Raw genomic sequence first — 16,875 nt, forward strand, 5'->3', positions numbered from 1 at the left:
TGAGTCTGGGTTGTGGTGCTCTAGCAGTGCTGTCCTGAGGCTGTTTAGTGTCATTGTGGCTCAGGTCAGTGAGCCTCAGGACCAGCTGGCTCAGGGGGCTCTGTTTTGGGTTAGGCTCTTGGCTCAGCAGGGCTTTGTGGTGGTAGGAATTTTGGTCGCTGTTTTTTAGGTGTAGCCAATACTTTAATATTCTTTTCTGTATGTTTATCAACAGTGGGTACTGGCCTAATTCGGCCCTGAACAGAATGTTGTTAGGGGTTTTTCTCTGTACACGGAGGATGTTTCTACAGATCTCCATGTGCAGAGTTTCTGTGGGGTGTTTGTCCCATTGAGTGTAATTCTGGTCTGTGAGGGGACCCCACACTTCACTGCCGTATAGGGCAATGGGTTGGATTACACTTTCAAATATTTGGAGCCAGATTCTTGTTGGTGGGTTGATGTTGAAGAGCCTCCTTCTTATTGCGTAGAAAGCCCTGAGTGCCTTCTCTCTCAGTGCCTTCGCTGCCAGGTCAAAACTCCCAGAAGAGCTGATGGTGAGACCGAGATATGTGTTGCTGGATGTGTGCTCCAATGTGTTGTTGTTCAGTGTGAATTTGTACCTGTTTCCCTGAGGTCTGGCTTTCTTCTGGAAAACCATAATTCTGGTCTTGTCCAGATTGACTGTCAGTGCCCAGGTCTGACAGTACTGCTCCAGCAGTGCCAGGCTCTGCTGCAGCCCCTGTTCTGTGGGCAACAGCAGGACCAGGTCATCTGTGTAGAGCAGGAACTTGATTTCTGTGTCGTGTAGTGTGAGACCAGGAGCTGCAGACTCCACTATCTGATAGTGTTGTTCAGTCTCTCAGTGTGTCTGCCTGTGACACTGTGTTTGAGCTCCACTCTCTGACAGTGTTGTTCACAGTCTCTCAGTGTGTCTGTCTGTGACACTATTTGAGCTCCATCTCTGATAGTGTTGTTCAGTCTCTCAGTGTGTCTGCCTGTGACACTGTGTTTTTGCTCCACTCTCTGACAGTGTTGTTCACAGTCTCTCACTGTGTCTGTCTGTGACACTGTTTGAGCTCCACTCTCTGACAGTGTTGTTCAGTCTCTCAGTGTGTCTGCCTGTGACACTGTGTTTGAGCTCCACTCTCTGACAGTGTTGTTCAGTCTCTCAGTGTGTCTGCCTGTGACACTGTGTTTGTGCTCCTCTCTCTCACAGTGTTGTTTACAGTCTCTCTGTGTCTTTTGGCAGTTCCTGACATTCCTTTTCTCAAGGGAGAACTCGATTGTGGAGCCACGCGGCATGCCAGTCTGCCCCGAGGAGATGAAGAGACCACTGTCCCAGTACTGGATTTCCTCATCTCACAACACGTACGTGAAGAGGGGAGATGTGGGTGGGCAGATGGACTAAGGGAAGGGTTGTGAGTGCAAGAAAATGTCTCTAACACCATTTATAAGTGCTTGGTCCAAGCTCTCTTTCTCCTCATTCTCTCTACCTCTGTCCCATCAGTTACCTGACGGGTGACCAGTTCTCTAGCGAGTCATCCCTGGAGGCCTACGCCCGGTGCCTCAGGATGGGCTGCCGCTGCATAGAGTGTGAGTGGAGCCGGGCTATCGTTCTCTGCGCCACAGGTCCTTCATTCCTTCTGCTCACTCTGCGTCTCCTTATCTGTTCACGTATCATTTCTGTCAGCCCTTAATCCTGCTGACATTCACTCCCAATCCTGAGGAGGTAATTTACAATCCCCAGTGAGTAAAGTCCTGGAAAAGTGATAATACTCACCAATTGAACAATCAAGTCATTAAGAGTCCAGAGTAAAAGAAAAAAAAAAGACACAGCTGTTCTCCAGAACCAGCAGTGAAGACCACAGATTCATCCCGTCATGTTTTCCTCTCTCCCTCATTTCAGTTCACTTTGATAAGGACAGTGTTAAAGACAGGAACCCCTGTCTGTCAGTATCAGGCCACAGTTTTTCTGTGTTGTCTTTAAATTCTCTAGATACTCCCAGGTACATAAAATATTATCTTCCCCATGTGGTCTAGAGGATTAAATTACGGTGGTCATTCATGTCAGCCGTATGAAGCAGATTAACTAATTGAGGACCCTGCTTTTCACTTCCTGGCCACAGTATTAAATTTTTCACACACACACACAAAAACATTTTCCCTGTAAGGTGAATAGCACAGCCGCTAAGGTAGGGCCTCCACAGCTGCCTTTTTTGATCATCCACACCAAAAAGGCCATTTCCCACAGAACATCCAGGCCTGAGCCTTTGTGCCATGGAGAAATACAGATGCTTCCATTCTGTTTGCTTCCTAGCTCCTAGCAATGAAAACATGTGCTCACATGCTCACAAAATATGTGAGCTGCTAGTTTATAACACTATAAGTTTGAATCAGGTGGGTCCTGGGCTTGTCTTAGGGTCTTTGTTTCCTTTAGGTGCTAAGGTTGCTTTAGATAAGTGGTTCACACAAAACTGTGAATTTCTTTACTAAATACTGTAAGTTTTGGCTCCACTGCTGGTGGGTGAACCTGAGAAGCTGTCCTGCAATCCTGGTGACATAAAGGCATTGCTCTCTTAATAAAGGGGACTTCTGTTTTTTTTCTGGATTTCACCTGATTTTCATCAGGTTACATGGCCTTTTCACCAGTGACCAGTAATTTGTGAGGAAAGCTGAGGCAATTTAGTACTGGCACTGCACTCTTGGATTCGAGGGTCATGCACATTAGAGCACGTACATTGGAGTTGGTCATGAAGGATTACTTAAGCAAAATGAAACCAAGTTATTTAATCAATATTCAAGATATGTTTATTTAAAATCATTCAGGTATGAATCATTGATTCTGATGCTCAGTATTATTCAGTTGTGTTTAAATAAATAAATTCAGCTCTGGCATTTATTCAGACCAATATATCTCGTCAGTTTTTGAAGACTGCGTCCACAATGTGGTTTTAGTCAGCAAAGGACTTGTTTGGATTGCTTTCAAAGTGTGTGTAACACAACACTGATAGTTTCAGACAGGTAGTCTGCACCCCTTTTGGTTTCAAAAGATGTTCTTACACACCTTATCAAAAATCATTTAAGTACAGTAGGTCAGATCTAAGAAATATCAGAACTATACAATGAAAGAGACAGAATCATCTATTTACTTTAATTTCATGCTTTTTAATATTTACCTTAAAATACCTAGGTGTGATGAAACAGTAGTTGCGCTTAAATGCCTGTGCTTAATTTGTGTTTTCAATGATTTACCTTCTAAAAAAATCCAGTGTCTTGCACACCCCCAGAGGTGTATACGCCCTAGGTTATGAATCGCCACTTTACAGTCTTTGGCAGGTGTTCATATGCCCCATCAGGAGCTGTTTCTCCATTGTACATTTTGCAGGAGGTTTCACCATGTTAGAGCCATAATGCTTTCCCTGTGGGAGCTCCATCAGTAGTTTCTGAATTCACAGAACTTTGTGAATTCCTATTTCATTTTGACCTGCAGGTGTGCATCTCAGAGTGTGGTCAGGGATATTGGTCAAGAGTGCAGACATTCACACAAGACTGGAAGAGTAAGACCTGCAGCAGCTGTGTTCAGTCAGACTTTTCACTAAAAATAGAAAACGAACACAGGTTTAATCAAGGAGTCGGTGTAGTTGCAGTGAGAACAGTCTGAGGGTAATGGTTTGATCAGGAAAACTAGGTGATATTTCCCTTTTGTTAGAAGAGAGAAGTAGATTTACTCATCCTTCCTTTTACCTTCCTTTTTGATTAACGGTGAGAAGTGAAATGCACAGACTGCATTTCCTCCTGGTTAAGGGTTAGAGGTGAGGTAAGATCAGATATGGACCAAATTTGTGTTGGGCGGATAATTTACACCAGGGTTGGGCCAGCCTTGGTCCTGGTTTCACATTCCCTCACTGTTTACTAGATATGTGTTTCTTCAGGTTACAGCAAATAAGTGCAGGGACCCAAAAACTGGGTACCCTGGATGAATTACAGTATGCACAGAAGATACCAACAATTATTTATTTGCACATTAAATAAATGATAAATGGATTTCTTTTAAAAATCCTAAAAGCCTTATTAATATTGCTAACATTGGGATAACATTTAAGGGGGTTGAAGTCTGGGAGTTTCACCATGAATTCTAAGAATTTTGTCGTGATAAAATAACATTTTTTAAATCAACCCAATTCACCTTATTGGGTCACTTAAACTAGAGATTATTTTTGTTTTAATGTCTGTCATGTGTTGTTGTGTAATTAGGCTACCAACCTGTCTTGCGTTGACTTAGTTGCTTGGGTCCATAATCAAAAGTCAAAATGAGAACCAAAACTTTCTGTTAAAGAAAAGCAGACAACCAAAGCACATGCCAAAATTCTGGGCTTAATTACCAATCAGCCAAGACCAGTTCGTAAAGAAAAAGATCTGTAGATGTTGACAATCAACTGTTCTCATTACACTGAGATAACATGATAACAGTGTCTATACAGCAAGATGTTTAATTTCTCATCAGCACCAAGAATGTGAGAGACAGATTAGCATTTGCTCAGAAGTAAGAAGATGAGCATGGAGGGTTTTGTAAAAGGGTTTTTTGACAGATGAGACAAGGATAAACCTTTACTAAGCTGATGTAAAGGGTAAAGCATCAAAGAACACCACCTCATCTGTGAAGTATGGTGGAGGTAGTGTCATAGCCTGGGCATGGATGGCCTCCTCTGGAACTGGCTTACTGGCTTTTGTTGATGATGTAACTTATAACAGCAGCAGTAGAATGAGTTCTGAATTGGACAGAGGCCTTTTGTCTTCTTGTGTTGAAGAAAATCCTTCCATGCTTCACCATTCAACTTGACAGTGACTGAAAAAGTACAGTCAATGCCCAGGAGTTCACTGGAAGAAAAAAGAGGAAAATCTTAGACCAGCCAAGTCTAGATTTTTGGACATTTTTGTAAATGAGCAACATTTTACATTCTGGAGAAAACAACTAGTCAGAAGTGAGAACACTGCTATAATAAGCACAATGTCAGAGTGGCTGCAGCAAAGCATCTTAGATGTTTCTATAGCGCGTTTGCTGAGCTCAGTAGGGCACAGACTTCGTACATTTATTTATTAAGATGAATAGGCATCAAAATACTGACTTTTACACACTGAAATTAACGTCGATTGATCCCAGTAGTTATGAACATATGGGTTGAACAGAAAGTTTATCTTTATTATAATATAATAATTTGTATTATAAAAGTCTCCATACAGGTGCTGCTTTTACAGGTTGACACCCTTGCCAGTGGCCGACAGCAGAGTGCATTGCACTTTGACAGATTGTCTTTAAATCAATTGTCAGAATATCCCCACCTCCAAACGAGAACAAAATTGCAACGATTTTATTAACTGGTTGTTTCAGTAACTTAAAGTATATATTTAAAGTAATAATTTAACAATATATGTAAATGTTTTAAGATATGTCTATGTTGTGAATGTCTGTAGATTGTATCTTATTTTTAGTTTTTGTTTTGTTTATAAGAGAGAGTGTCATGGAGACGACTCCCTTACCCCCCATCCTGATTTAAATACTTTTATTTTTTCACAATCTGGCAATGCCAGACAGAATTCACATTCGCTGCAGCCAATTATCATGCCCGGCTCCTCAATGGAATCGCTTTAACATGCTAATGCGTTGGTGTAACAGTCCGGGCGTGGCAAGCTTCTATGTGAGAATTGACTGCGTCAAGCGCACCGCAAACTAATGCGGTATCGCCTGCTTGTTTTGAATGGCTGCATCTGTATATTGTATTTAGGATTCATATTAGTCTAAAAATCCAAATGACTTGACTGTCAATCCAAAATAACTATTTTGACTTTGCTGTCCCTGTACGTTTATCAAATTCATTCAATATTCGTTTTCTTCACTACATGTCATTTTTCTCTTTAGATTGGTTTTGGAGAAGGCAGCGCTACAAGCATGGTGGTCATGTGTGGGAAGGTTCTGATCACTTTCCGAAATGTTTAAATGCTTTTTGACAGTTGACAAGTGGCTGGGCACGGCACCTGTGCTGCAGATCTTAAGACAAACTACACAAAGCAGTTCCAGAAAGTAACTAAACTAAACTAGTTTCTGAGGAAGTTCGGTTGTACTTGCCACCCGCTTGCACTCACCCTGACCACCACCGAAACATCTTCTGGGTGTTTCAGTGGACTGCTGGGATGGGCCAGATGATCTGCCCATCATCTATCACGGCCACACGCTGACCTCCAAGATCAAGTTCCTGGACGTTCTGCACACCATCAAGGAGCATGCCTTCGTCACCTCGGAGTAAGTGACACACCGCAGATCCAGATCCAGCGTTCATTCCACACAGCCCCCAATGGCACAGAGCAGCCTTGTGTCACTTGTCTGACTTCCTATGTGAGTGCTGAAAACTAAATTCAGAGAGCTTTATTGGCATGACCAATAACATACAGTACTGCCAACATTTGCAGTGGTTAGCACTGATGCCTTGCAACGCTGGGGCCCTGGGTTCAATTCCTGGGTCCTCCCTGTGGAATTGTGAAAGTTCTCTCCCTTTTCCACATGGGTTTCCTCTGGGTGCTCCAGTTTTCCCCCACAGTCCAAAGACGTACAGTACTGGTAGGTTATGGCTTCTGGGAAAATTGATCCCTGGTGTGAATGTGTACATGTCTGTGTACATACCCTGCCTTGCGCCCATTGCCTGCTGAGATAGCCTTCAGCTCCCCTGAGACCCTGAATTGGATAAAGTGGTTAGAAAAGGGATGGATTATTATTATTGGAGGAGGCTCTTTTCCACTGTGACAGGAGATCATATTCTGAGTAAAGTACTGTAAATAAGAGGCTGTTATTGGCTCGAGGACAGAGATTATTGTCATTCTACTCAGGTCCGGCCCTCCTCCTTCTCGCCCAGGTACCCGGTGATCCTGTCGATTGAGGACCACTGCAGTGTGGTGCAACAGAGGAACATGGCCTCCCTCTTCAAGAAGGTGTTTGGGGAGATGCTGCTGACCAAACCAGTTGATGTCAACGCCGAGGAGCTGCCCTCCCCCCACCAGCTGCGCAGGAAGATCCTCATCAAGGTGGCCACCTCTCTTTCCTTCTCTTGTTCTGTCCCTCTGCTCGCTTGTTCTTTCACTCCAGGGGTGCGTGTGAGATTTGTGTGTCTGTGTGTATGTATGTGCAGAGTATGTTGTGTGTCTGGACTGACCTTGGCTCTCTGGCTTCCTCAGCACAAAAAGCTGGCCGAGGGGACACTGTATGAGGAGGTGACGTCGGCGAGCTACTCGGAGAGCGACATCAGCAACTCCCTCCGCAACGGCATCCTGTACCTGGAGGATCCCATCGACCATGTGAGTGGGGGTCGGGACGAGGAGGGGCGAGGGGAGAGGCTGGAGATGAGAATTCACTACTCTAAATTCACTGGCCTCCCAGTCCTGAGAAACATAAGAACGTTTCTAGGAGGAGAGACGTGTTTCTTTCAGGAGGTGGTATAGCTAATAGCTGCCCTGTCTGCCCAAGAATCAGAGACTGACACCACTGGACCCACATGTGTGCATTCCTGAACTGGATTTAATTTAATCTCCTCTCCTTTCGGCCACATTTGCAGATTATATACAGTGGATCATTGATTATCTGGCACACTACCAATGAGTTTTTCAATAACTGGATGATCACATCAAAAGTCTTACAATAGTTTAATAATCTCATTGTATTTTTTGGGCATTGTATTTTGTTGCATGTTTTGAATTTTTTCACTAACTAAAAATGATCTTAGTAAAGCAAAGTGTATTTAAAAACATACAAATAGATGACACGCTCGTGTTTAAAGTGATGTATTGCAGAAACAGTGCTGAACAGTACGTATGACATCAGTTTGTTTAATGCAAGGTCCAATACAATATGTTTAGTACAGTCCCTGTTTAATGAGAAATAAAAGATTGTAAATATTGTATTATGTACTTTAGACAGATCATCCTATTACTGTCCATAAATGTTGGAAGGCAGATTATCAGTCACCAAATAATCAATGATCTACTGTTTAAAAACTGTTTTTGTTGGTGATGCGGGAAATGGTCACGCCAATAAAGCACCCTGAGTCTGAAGGAGCATGGAGAGGTGAAGGGGGGGGATTTGATTGGAAACCCTTTAAGATGTGGGGCAGGATGGGTGAAGAGGTGGCCAGGCGGTGCTTCAGGGTACAGATGGGTAGCCACAGGCAGTGGCAGCAGCTCAGCAGTGTGAGTGTGTGGTAGGAGATCACTCTCTGTGTCTGCTTTTCCACAGACCTGGACCCCCCACTACTTTGTCCTGACCAGCAACAAGATCTACTACTCTGAGGAAACATCTCGCTACCAGAGCCCGGAGGAGGAGGAGGAAGAGGAGAATAAGGAGGTGAGTGGACAGAGACAGCAGCAGGCTTTATGATACTGAAATAACTCACCCCTGTTTGTGAATGACACATCATGCCAATTTAATAATAATTCAGCAAACATGTACAAGTTTCTGGTGTTTACATCGACTCCTTCTGCCTTACATCTCCCATGCAGATGCTCTTCTCTGAGTACTGGCTGCCTAGCTCTGTTGTATCCTCTTCATCACCCTGCCCACTTCCTGTCTCTTAGCCCTAGTCCTTCTCTTGGCATATGCTGTACACTTGTCCCCTTCTGATGTTTTAGCAGTTCCTCATCTTCCCTCTCTGCCTGTTGTACCTGCTTCTTCTCCTCCAGTAGAACCCTGGTGTGGAATATGAGGCCTAGAAGCCTCAGGCCTGTACCATTCTTGACTGATGACTCCTCAAGACTGCCAAGACTGCACCTTTATGGTTGAGACCTGTAATTACTGTAACTGCTGCCCGTTATTGCACAACGTGTTGCATTCTGTTGATGTCTAAGACTTGTGTTCATGTTTCTGTACCTTAGTTTTTTCCAAGTGACGTTTTGCAGTGTAGGCATTGACATTTTTGATTGTTAATCGGTTGGAGCAGGGGCATGAGCTGAATTGACTTAAAAAGCAGAAATAACAGGAATGGTGCCGCTCCATTGTACCCTGTGATGACGCCCCTCCCCTGCGCCAGGAGCTGAACCACAACGAGCTGCACTGCAGCGAGCGCTGGTTCCACGGGAAGCTGGGCGGCGGCCGCGACGGGCGGCAGGTGGCCGAGAAGCTGCTGCAGGAGTACTGCGGCGAGGGCGGGGGCAAGGACGGCACCTTCCTCGTGCGCGAGAGCGAGACCTTTGTCGGGGACTACACCCTCTCTTTCTGGTCAGTACGCCGTACTGTAGGCACTGAGGGAGACAGACACCACAGTATGACCTGGGGTCACGGCTCTTCCTGATTTACATCAGCGCCCTAGTGCCTCACTGGTGTGGTGAGTAAACACATCAGTTAATTAGAAGGATGAGCAGACACTGAAGAAATATGCAGACAAGTGCAGGGATTGCAGGTAGTGAGAACATTTTAAAGATTAGCATTCAGCCTTTTGACAAAAAGGTATAAACTGTACCTTCACAAAACTCCTCAAGAATAATTAAAACCATCATACTCTACATTTATTTGGGATAAGTGGTTTTTTGTTAGTGCTCATCTAAACTTTTCATTTACATGTTTGCATGATGGTTTTAATTGTTTTTTGTAACTCATTGTACACATCTATTGTATATATTTGATATACTCATTCCATTAATCTCTATATTGTGGTGCTGTTGTAATTGATGTAACTTTTTTCTGGAAATGGAAATGTATTTTGTCTGCAAATATTGACTTTTACCTTATTTAAAATTTATTTAATCTATAAATGGGGTGGTCACTTTGCATCTCTCCTGTTGAAGTTTTCTAGGGAATTGAATATTTCTTGTTGGATGTGATGATAAAAATTTTTCTGGAGTATTGAAAAATGAGTGCAGATTAATACATGTTTCCATTGCACCTTGCATCTTACATAAAGTATATTTGGCTCAGCTCATCAAGCATTCAGTGTTTCAACCACCCCTCTTCTGTCAGGGAACCGGCAGGTAGTTTTCTGAGGATCCTGTGCGTAGCTGTGAATTGTGCGGGATGCAGAGGCAAATGATCCAAAATCATAATCCAGAAGCAGGGTCGATAGGGGAAGCTATAGATCAGATAACCAGATAGAGCCAAGACAAACCAAGAAGAGAATCTGAAAGGTGAAATCCGAGAGACGAGATCGAAGAGGGAAAAGTTAGGCCCAAAAACTGGGAAATCCAACAAGACTAAAGCACACACTACAAAACTTTAAAGGAGACTTCTCAATAGTGAGCATGGGTTGGTCCCTGAGGGAACTTTAAATACTGAAGGGAGAGGGATGTGGTTGGATAATTGGTTCAGGAGTGAGAATCTGTGGAATCTGGTGCCTGTGAGAATGTGATGGGTTCAATTAGAAATGAGATAGTGAAACAGTGGGTTTGGGAATGTAATGGCATTTAAGAGGGAGAGTGCGGGGCGTGACATCTTCTCCCCCGTCCCCTGTCTGTCTCTTTCCCAGGCGGTCTGGACGTGTGCAGCACTGTCGCATCCACTCAAGGCAGGAGGCAGGTTCGACCCGGTTTTATCTCACGGACAATCTGGTGTTTGACAGCCTGTACCAGCTCATCTGCCACTACAGAGAGGTGCCGCTGCGGTGCAACGAGTTTGAGATGAGGCTGGGCAGTCCTGTTCCCCAGCCCAACGCCCACGAGAGCCGAGAGTGAGAGCAAGGGAGGGGGAGAGGCGGGGGGGGCAGATAGGTACCCCAGCCAAATGCCCCTGAGAGCTGAGAGTGAGAGAGGAGGGAGGGGGGGCTAGAGAGTAAGGGGGACCCAGGAGGAAGAGAGGAATGCAGACTGATACCCCAATCTGAGAGCAGTGAGTGAGAGTAAGGGGGAGAGAGAGGGTATCTGAAGGGAGGGAGGGGTGCAGAATGTTACACCAGCCCAGTGTCCACGATAGATTTGCACAGAAGGAAGCAGTCTTGATTAAGGAGGGGAATGAAGAGAAGTGAGAGCAGAGAAAGGATTGAGGTGGATGACCAGCAGGACAGTGTAACAGAGAAAAATGGAGAGAGGAAGAGGGACAAACATATGGTGATTGGACACGAAGAGCTGCACAGATGGGATATTGATTTATTTATTGGTAATGGACAGTGTAGGTTAGACTGAAGAAGGGTAGGAAGTTAAGAATATGGCTGATGTTTACTGGGATAATACGTTACCCAACTCTTTCTTATTCTGACCCTTCTCTTATCACACTCTTCCCTCCCTCCTAATGTCAACTTCTCACTGTCTCTCTCTACACTCCATTCCTCTGCCTCTCCCTCTGTAACCCCCACTCCCCCATCTCCTCCCAGGTGGTTCCACGCTTGTCTTACCCGTCTCCAGGCAGAACACATGTTGATGAGGGTGCCGAGAGACGGGGCCTTCCTAGTGCGAAAACGCAGCGAGGCCAACAGCTATGCCATCTCCTTCAGGTAAGCGAGTGCTAGACCACATCTCTCACCGCCTCCCTGTCTATCACACACAGTCTGGCCTGCATGCCAGTCTGGCCTTCTCTTTCACTAAACTCTACTGCACTCAGGTAAAGCCTCCATTACTTCCCACCATGCCTTCCCTGCCTTTTGCTTATGCTCTTTTTCTGACTTTTTACTTGAACAAACCGGAAAGCAGGCCGTCATTCTTCAGCACTGGTGTCAAATCCTCTGTTGGCCCCTCTTTGTCATGTCAGGGCGGAGGGGAAGATAAAGCACTGCCGCATCCAGCAGGAGGGCCGGATGTTCATGCTGGGCAGCTCAGCAGAGTTTGAGAGCCTGGTAGACCTGGTCAGCTACTACGAGAAGCACCCGCTCTACCGCAAGATGAAACTGCGCTACCCCATCAACGACGACACCCTGGACAGGATGGGCACCACGGTACAGGCAGAGAAGGGGGAGGGTATTGCATGAAGATCATTCAGAGAGAGGAGTGAGAGGCACAAGATGGGATGATGCTGATAGAAAAGAAAGCGAGAGAGAGTTGGGAGGGTAAGGTGAGGGAGCTGAGGAGAGACGTGAGGGAGGGAAGGTGATGGCCAAGAAAGAGAGAAGCAGAGGTGTTCAGCGATGTCCTGATTTTTCCACAGGAACTGGATTATGGGGCACTGTATGAGGTTCGTACCCCACACTTCTACGTGGAAGCGAACAAGATGCCCACAGCCAGGGTAGGTCATGGCCTTTGGGAGGGGTCTGGGAAAAGGGAGGGTTGGCGTGTCCTTGTAATAAGATGCTGTACCCCAATAAATTGGCCCCAGCTGTTGTCATTAGTGAGCTAATCTGCAACGGGCCAGCAATCCATTCATCCTATGTGATAGTGCATTTAAACTTGGCTGAGTTTGTAAATGTCCAAGGTGAGAGAGCAGTCTGCGGCAGTCCCTATACTGCTTTGTGCTGTCAGTAATCACAGTGTTCTGTGTTCAGATCTATCGAAGGAGGAATGCGCAGAGGAGACCTGGCCGACTGAGCGAGGTGCATGCTCTTTCCAGTATGAAGCAGGGAGAGCTTAGGGAGATGGCAGTCTGGAACAGAGCTCTAAGTGGGATGAGAGGGCAATGTCAGGCCTGTGGTTCACTCCACTTTCCATTCTGTGCCAAAACCAGTGTAGTTCAGACAAGTCCCATTGAGAGTCATCCAGTTAATTGCAACACATTCCAGCCCAGATCATTGCAGCCCAGTTTAGTACTGTGCTGTCCAGTTTAGCATAGTATAGTCTCCTGTGTTTATATCCCATTCAGACCATCACATACAGTATATGTATCCTCCAGAAATAGACATTTTATCCTACTCAACAAGTAATGAGACTAATCATGAACCTGTGAGCTAGCAATATAGCACTAATCAGAAGATTCTGCTTAAGGTTAATACTTAATATGGAGCATTTCTTAAGGATATTCCCCTTTGATTCTTAGACTATACATTTCCTATTTTGGTGTAATACAGGCCTTGATATGTTAGACTTCTTTATCAAATATATGAGACAGTTTGAATACAGAGGAGAGAATATGCTCTGTGCGCTTATGTGGTATCAGGGTTGGAGGTGGGATTTGTGTGAGGCCTTGAGATTAGAATGTGGACTGGGAAGGTTTGCAGACCCTCAGTGTTTACTCACTAAGCTCCTCTCCCTGTCTGATCTCTGAGCCAGCTTTGTTAGGGACTGGGCCGACTGGCACAGCTCAACACTGCCACCTCTCGGCCGGGAGGATTTGCTCTGCCTGCTCTGGCTATTTCTTTCCTCCCAGATTCCACTGTGCTCTTAGAGCCCAATAGAAACCTGCTTGTTGTTAAAGCTGTTTAATTCTCAGTGATTTGAGATGTTTTCAGAATGACTCGCATTGTTGAAGAACAGGAGGGCAAGATGCTTTGGAATTAGATCTATGCCCCTACAAAAATGAAAGCATGTTATTTTTCTGATCACATCAATGGAAATGCATGTAGTAGATCATCAATTATTTAGTAACCAATAATCCAACTTCCAACATTTTCCAGCACTTATGGGATGATCTGGTAAAAGTATATCCTGTGTTTGTTCCATCCATCCATTTTCTCACCACTTTATCTGAAGGAACCTGAGCCCATCTCAGCATGCAACATCCAAAATTAGGATACACTCTGGATGGGGTGCCAGTCCATCACAGGGCACACAGACACAAACATGCACAGAGTCACAGCATGGACAGGTTCTCCAGAAGCTAGTTAACCTGCCAGTATGTCCTTGGATTGTGGGACGAATCCAGAGCACCCAGAGAAAACCAATATGAACACAAGGAGAACCTCCTGAATTGAACCTAGGGCCCTACACTGGAAGGCAGCAATGCTAACGATTGTGCCACAGTGCTTTCCATCTGAGAGTATACGCAAACAATACTTTGTTTCTCATTAAAGAGGTATTATCAGCTGAAGTAATATTCAGCGCTGTGTTTCTGCAATGCTGTACATGAGTATGTAGTCTATTTGTGTCTGCAGCAATTACTCCGTGCTTTATTTAGAACATTTTAAAAAGATAACACATTCAAAACACCACATAACATTTACTCAATACCCCAAAACTCAATTATGTAAAAGAAAGTGCATGAAAACGTTACAGTAACAATTTTAATGTGATTATCTGGAGTTTATGAAAATTGGTGAAAACTTGGTGATCCCTCCTCCCCCAGTGGTGCTGGCCAATTAATGATCTGCTGTGTGCATAATTCTCCCAGCTCCTGGAGGTATATTTCAGCCTCCAGTTACATGTTTGTGCCCTACTGGATTCTTTTTTTGAAAAACAAAAAAGCTTTTAGATGGAATAAACCTGGTACCAATCTCAGTAAATCTGCACAGAAAATGTTAGTAATAATTTAGCCGGGTAGAGAACTTTTCCATTCCTGGAGGCCCTCATTCCAGCAGCGTGCTTAGGTTTCCTTAAACATTCAGACAGGGTGAAAGGGATGCAGTTTAAAAAACAATGACACCACAGTATAGATAAAATCAAGTATATATGTTTATGAAGTTTCAATATATTTTTGTCACAAATACCTTTAGTCAGCTTTGGACTTGCAAAGAAAGAATATTCTCACAATTTTGGTGGAAAGAAAGAAAAAGAGCACTTTTTCACACTTAAGTACTGATTACATTTTGCCTGACTGGTCAGCAGAAACCCTGGAACAGTGAGCAGGTTTTTTGTTTGGCCCCTTGTGAAGCTTGGAAAGGTTTTGTGAAATCAGTGATGTGGTGGAAACATCTAGAAAACGAAACTTCTACAGTTGTTAACATCTGGAACACCCTGTAGTCCTGCAGGTCTGGATCGCGGCTCTCACCTCTTCGGAATGAAATTCCATGATTTGCTGTTGAAGAGTGGGAGCATTTCCTCTCCTCCTCTTCCCTTGCACCTTTCCCTGATCACGGGGACTGATCAGCATGTAATCAGATAATCAATAAAGAAGAGTGACAACTGATGAGTCAGAGTACAGTAGGGTTTTGAATGTGCATGACTCTTCAGCACATTGATAGAAATTGATAGATTGGTAGAAATTGGTGATTGCTGGAAAGACAGGAAATAAAATTAAAATCAAGCGTCCCTACAGCTTCCCCTCAATTCAACTGATGAGGCAATTGCTCTCCCTTCTGGGGCTGCTGGTGCGTAATGGCTGTCACAGAACCCAGGTATCTTTCAAGAAACAGCTGGATGAGATCAATTAACGACTAATTAACAATCCTCTCATTTGTAACCCTTATGTTCTGTGTTGCACCATGCTATGCTATGCTATGTTTTGTTATGTACTGCGCCTTGTTATTGATTTGTGTGGGTTGTGTTGTATTGCAGTGTACAGTGAAGGCCCTGTATGACTACAGGGCCCAGCGAGAGGATGAGCTCTGCTTCCCCAAACAGGCACTCATCCTTAACGTGGACAAGCAGGAGGGTGGCTGGTGAGAGAGGGGAGTGGGAAGAGGGAGAGGACAGGGGGAGGGCTGGAGAGAAACAGGGGAGGGACTGAGGAGGACAGAGGGATTGTGGCAAAAGAGAGAGACAGAGTGTAAGTCAGACAAAATGGAAAACACGCTGTCTTATGTGGCCCTGCAGGTGGCGTGGTGACTATGGGGGCAAGAAACAGCTGTGGTTTCCTGCCAATTACGTGGAGGAAGTCCCCAGCTCTCCCACGCGTGAGCAGGATGAGGCTGTGAGTCGGACGGACAAGCAGACATGCAAAGAGACATGGCTATCCTCACAGGCAGACATGTTGACAGACAAACACATGACTGAGTCACAATCACGGCCTGAACAGTTCAACATTTATTAACATTGACAGACACTATTTACGTCAAAACAAAGACAGAAAGGATAACATAGTACGTTGTGTCTTATAGCAGCTTGGGCATGACCATGGTACATGTCAACAAATGCGATAGCTGCTGCAGAGACACACCAGTGCTTTATAACTCAAGTGAAGGACAAAGCAGGGGGGCATTAATTACATTGCTCTAAATATAAGCCCCTCATAATTAGATGCCCTTGCCTTTATCATTAAACCACCAAATTATCACTGGCATCTTCAGCAGTCTACATTTCCCAGTACAGACTGGCCAAGAGACAGGGGTGGTATCACTGCCGTGTTGTGTCTTAAACTCCTGATGTCTCCTGATTTCGCTCTCTACGTCTCTCCACTTCCTTTTTCCCTCCCCCTCTCAGTCAGCAGAGAACAGTCCTCTGGGTACCTTCCTCAAGGGTTTCATTGATGTGCCAACCTGCCATGTGGGTGAGTCTCTCATCCTGCTGTCTTTAGTCTGTGTTCCAGCTGTCTGTGAATTTATTTGTCCTACTGTCTGCATCTGTGCGTGTTTCTGTTTCCACCCATCCTGCTCACTGGCACAGCCTGGGCACTTGCCAAAAAAAAAACGTAGGTGCTTATGTTGACCCATCATTTACATATTCTGGAAAGTATAGGGGAACAACAAGAAGACAAACAAAATATTAGGATATATAGTTAAAAGTATAAAACCAAGTGTCAAATCAAAGGCTGTCATGATAAAAATGTACAAATAAGACCTCTTACAGAATATTGTGTACGATTCTGTTCACTGTGTTTACTAAGTGAACTAAGTGTGTGTCAGTCTTGTGGCAGTGTCTGCCATTGTATGTCAGTGTCCTGTGTCATTGTCCCGTGGCAGTGTATGTCAACGTGTGGCAGTGTCAGGTGGCAGTATGTGTCAGCGTGTTTCAGTGTCTTGTGGCAGTGTCCTGTGGCAGTGTCAGCATGTGTCAGTGTCTTGTGGCAGTGTGTATTAGTGTCCTGTGTCAGTGTGTGTCAGTGTGTGTCATTGTCCTGTGGCAGTATGTGTCAGCATGTCAGTGTCCTGTGGCAGTGTCTTGTGGCAGTGTGTATCAGTGTCCTGTGTCTGTGTG

General features: G+C 44.7%; 1 protein-coding gene across 2 annotated transcripts in view; it reads left to right on the forward strand.

Moving 5' to 3' along the window:
* The window catches only part of LOC102696192 (1-phosphatidylinositol 4,5-bisphosphate phosphodiesterase gamma-1-like), a 58,565-nt gene that overhangs the window by 25,259 nt on the left and 16,431 nt on the right, over positions 1–16,875 (forward strand). Inside the window, exons 10-24 of one of the 2 annotated variants that reach the window (XM_069191131.1) lie at positions 1,229–1,347; positions 1,487–1,572; positions 6,157–6,277; positions 6,885–7,053; positions 7,204–7,323; positions 8,258–8,365; positions 9,048–9,235; positions 10,476–10,676; positions 11,316–11,435; positions 11,690–11,873; positions 12,083–12,160; positions 12,417–12,464; positions 15,298–15,401; positions 15,556–15,652; positions 16,162–16,228. In XM_069191131.1, coding sequence (XP_069047232.1) covers positions 1,229–1,347; positions 1,487–1,572; positions 6,157–6,277; positions 6,885–7,053; positions 7,204–7,323; positions 8,258–8,365; positions 9,048–9,235; positions 10,476–10,676; positions 11,316–11,435; positions 11,690–11,873; positions 12,083–12,160; positions 12,417–12,464; positions 15,298–15,401; positions 15,556–15,652; positions 16,162–16,228 — 1,810 coding nt within the window. The remainder of the gene's footprint in view (positions 1–1,228; positions 1,348–1,486; positions 1,573–6,156; positions 6,278–6,884; positions 7,054–7,203; positions 7,324–8,257; positions 8,366–9,047; positions 9,236–10,475; positions 10,677–11,315; positions 11,436–11,689; positions 11,874–12,082; positions 12,161–12,416; positions 12,465–15,297; positions 15,402–15,555; positions 15,653–16,161; positions 16,229–16,875) is intronic. The other variant, XM_069191132.1, reaches the window with a different exon arrangement.

The sequence above is a fragment of the Lepisosteus oculatus genome, chromosome 6 (genome assembly GCF_040954835.1).
Source record: "Lepisosteus oculatus isolate fLepOcu1 chromosome 6, fLepOcu1.hap2, whole genome shotgun sequence".
Classification (NCBI taxonomy): Eukaryota; Metazoa; Chordata; class Actinopteri; order Semionotiformes; family Lepisosteidae; genus Lepisosteus; species Lepisosteus oculatus.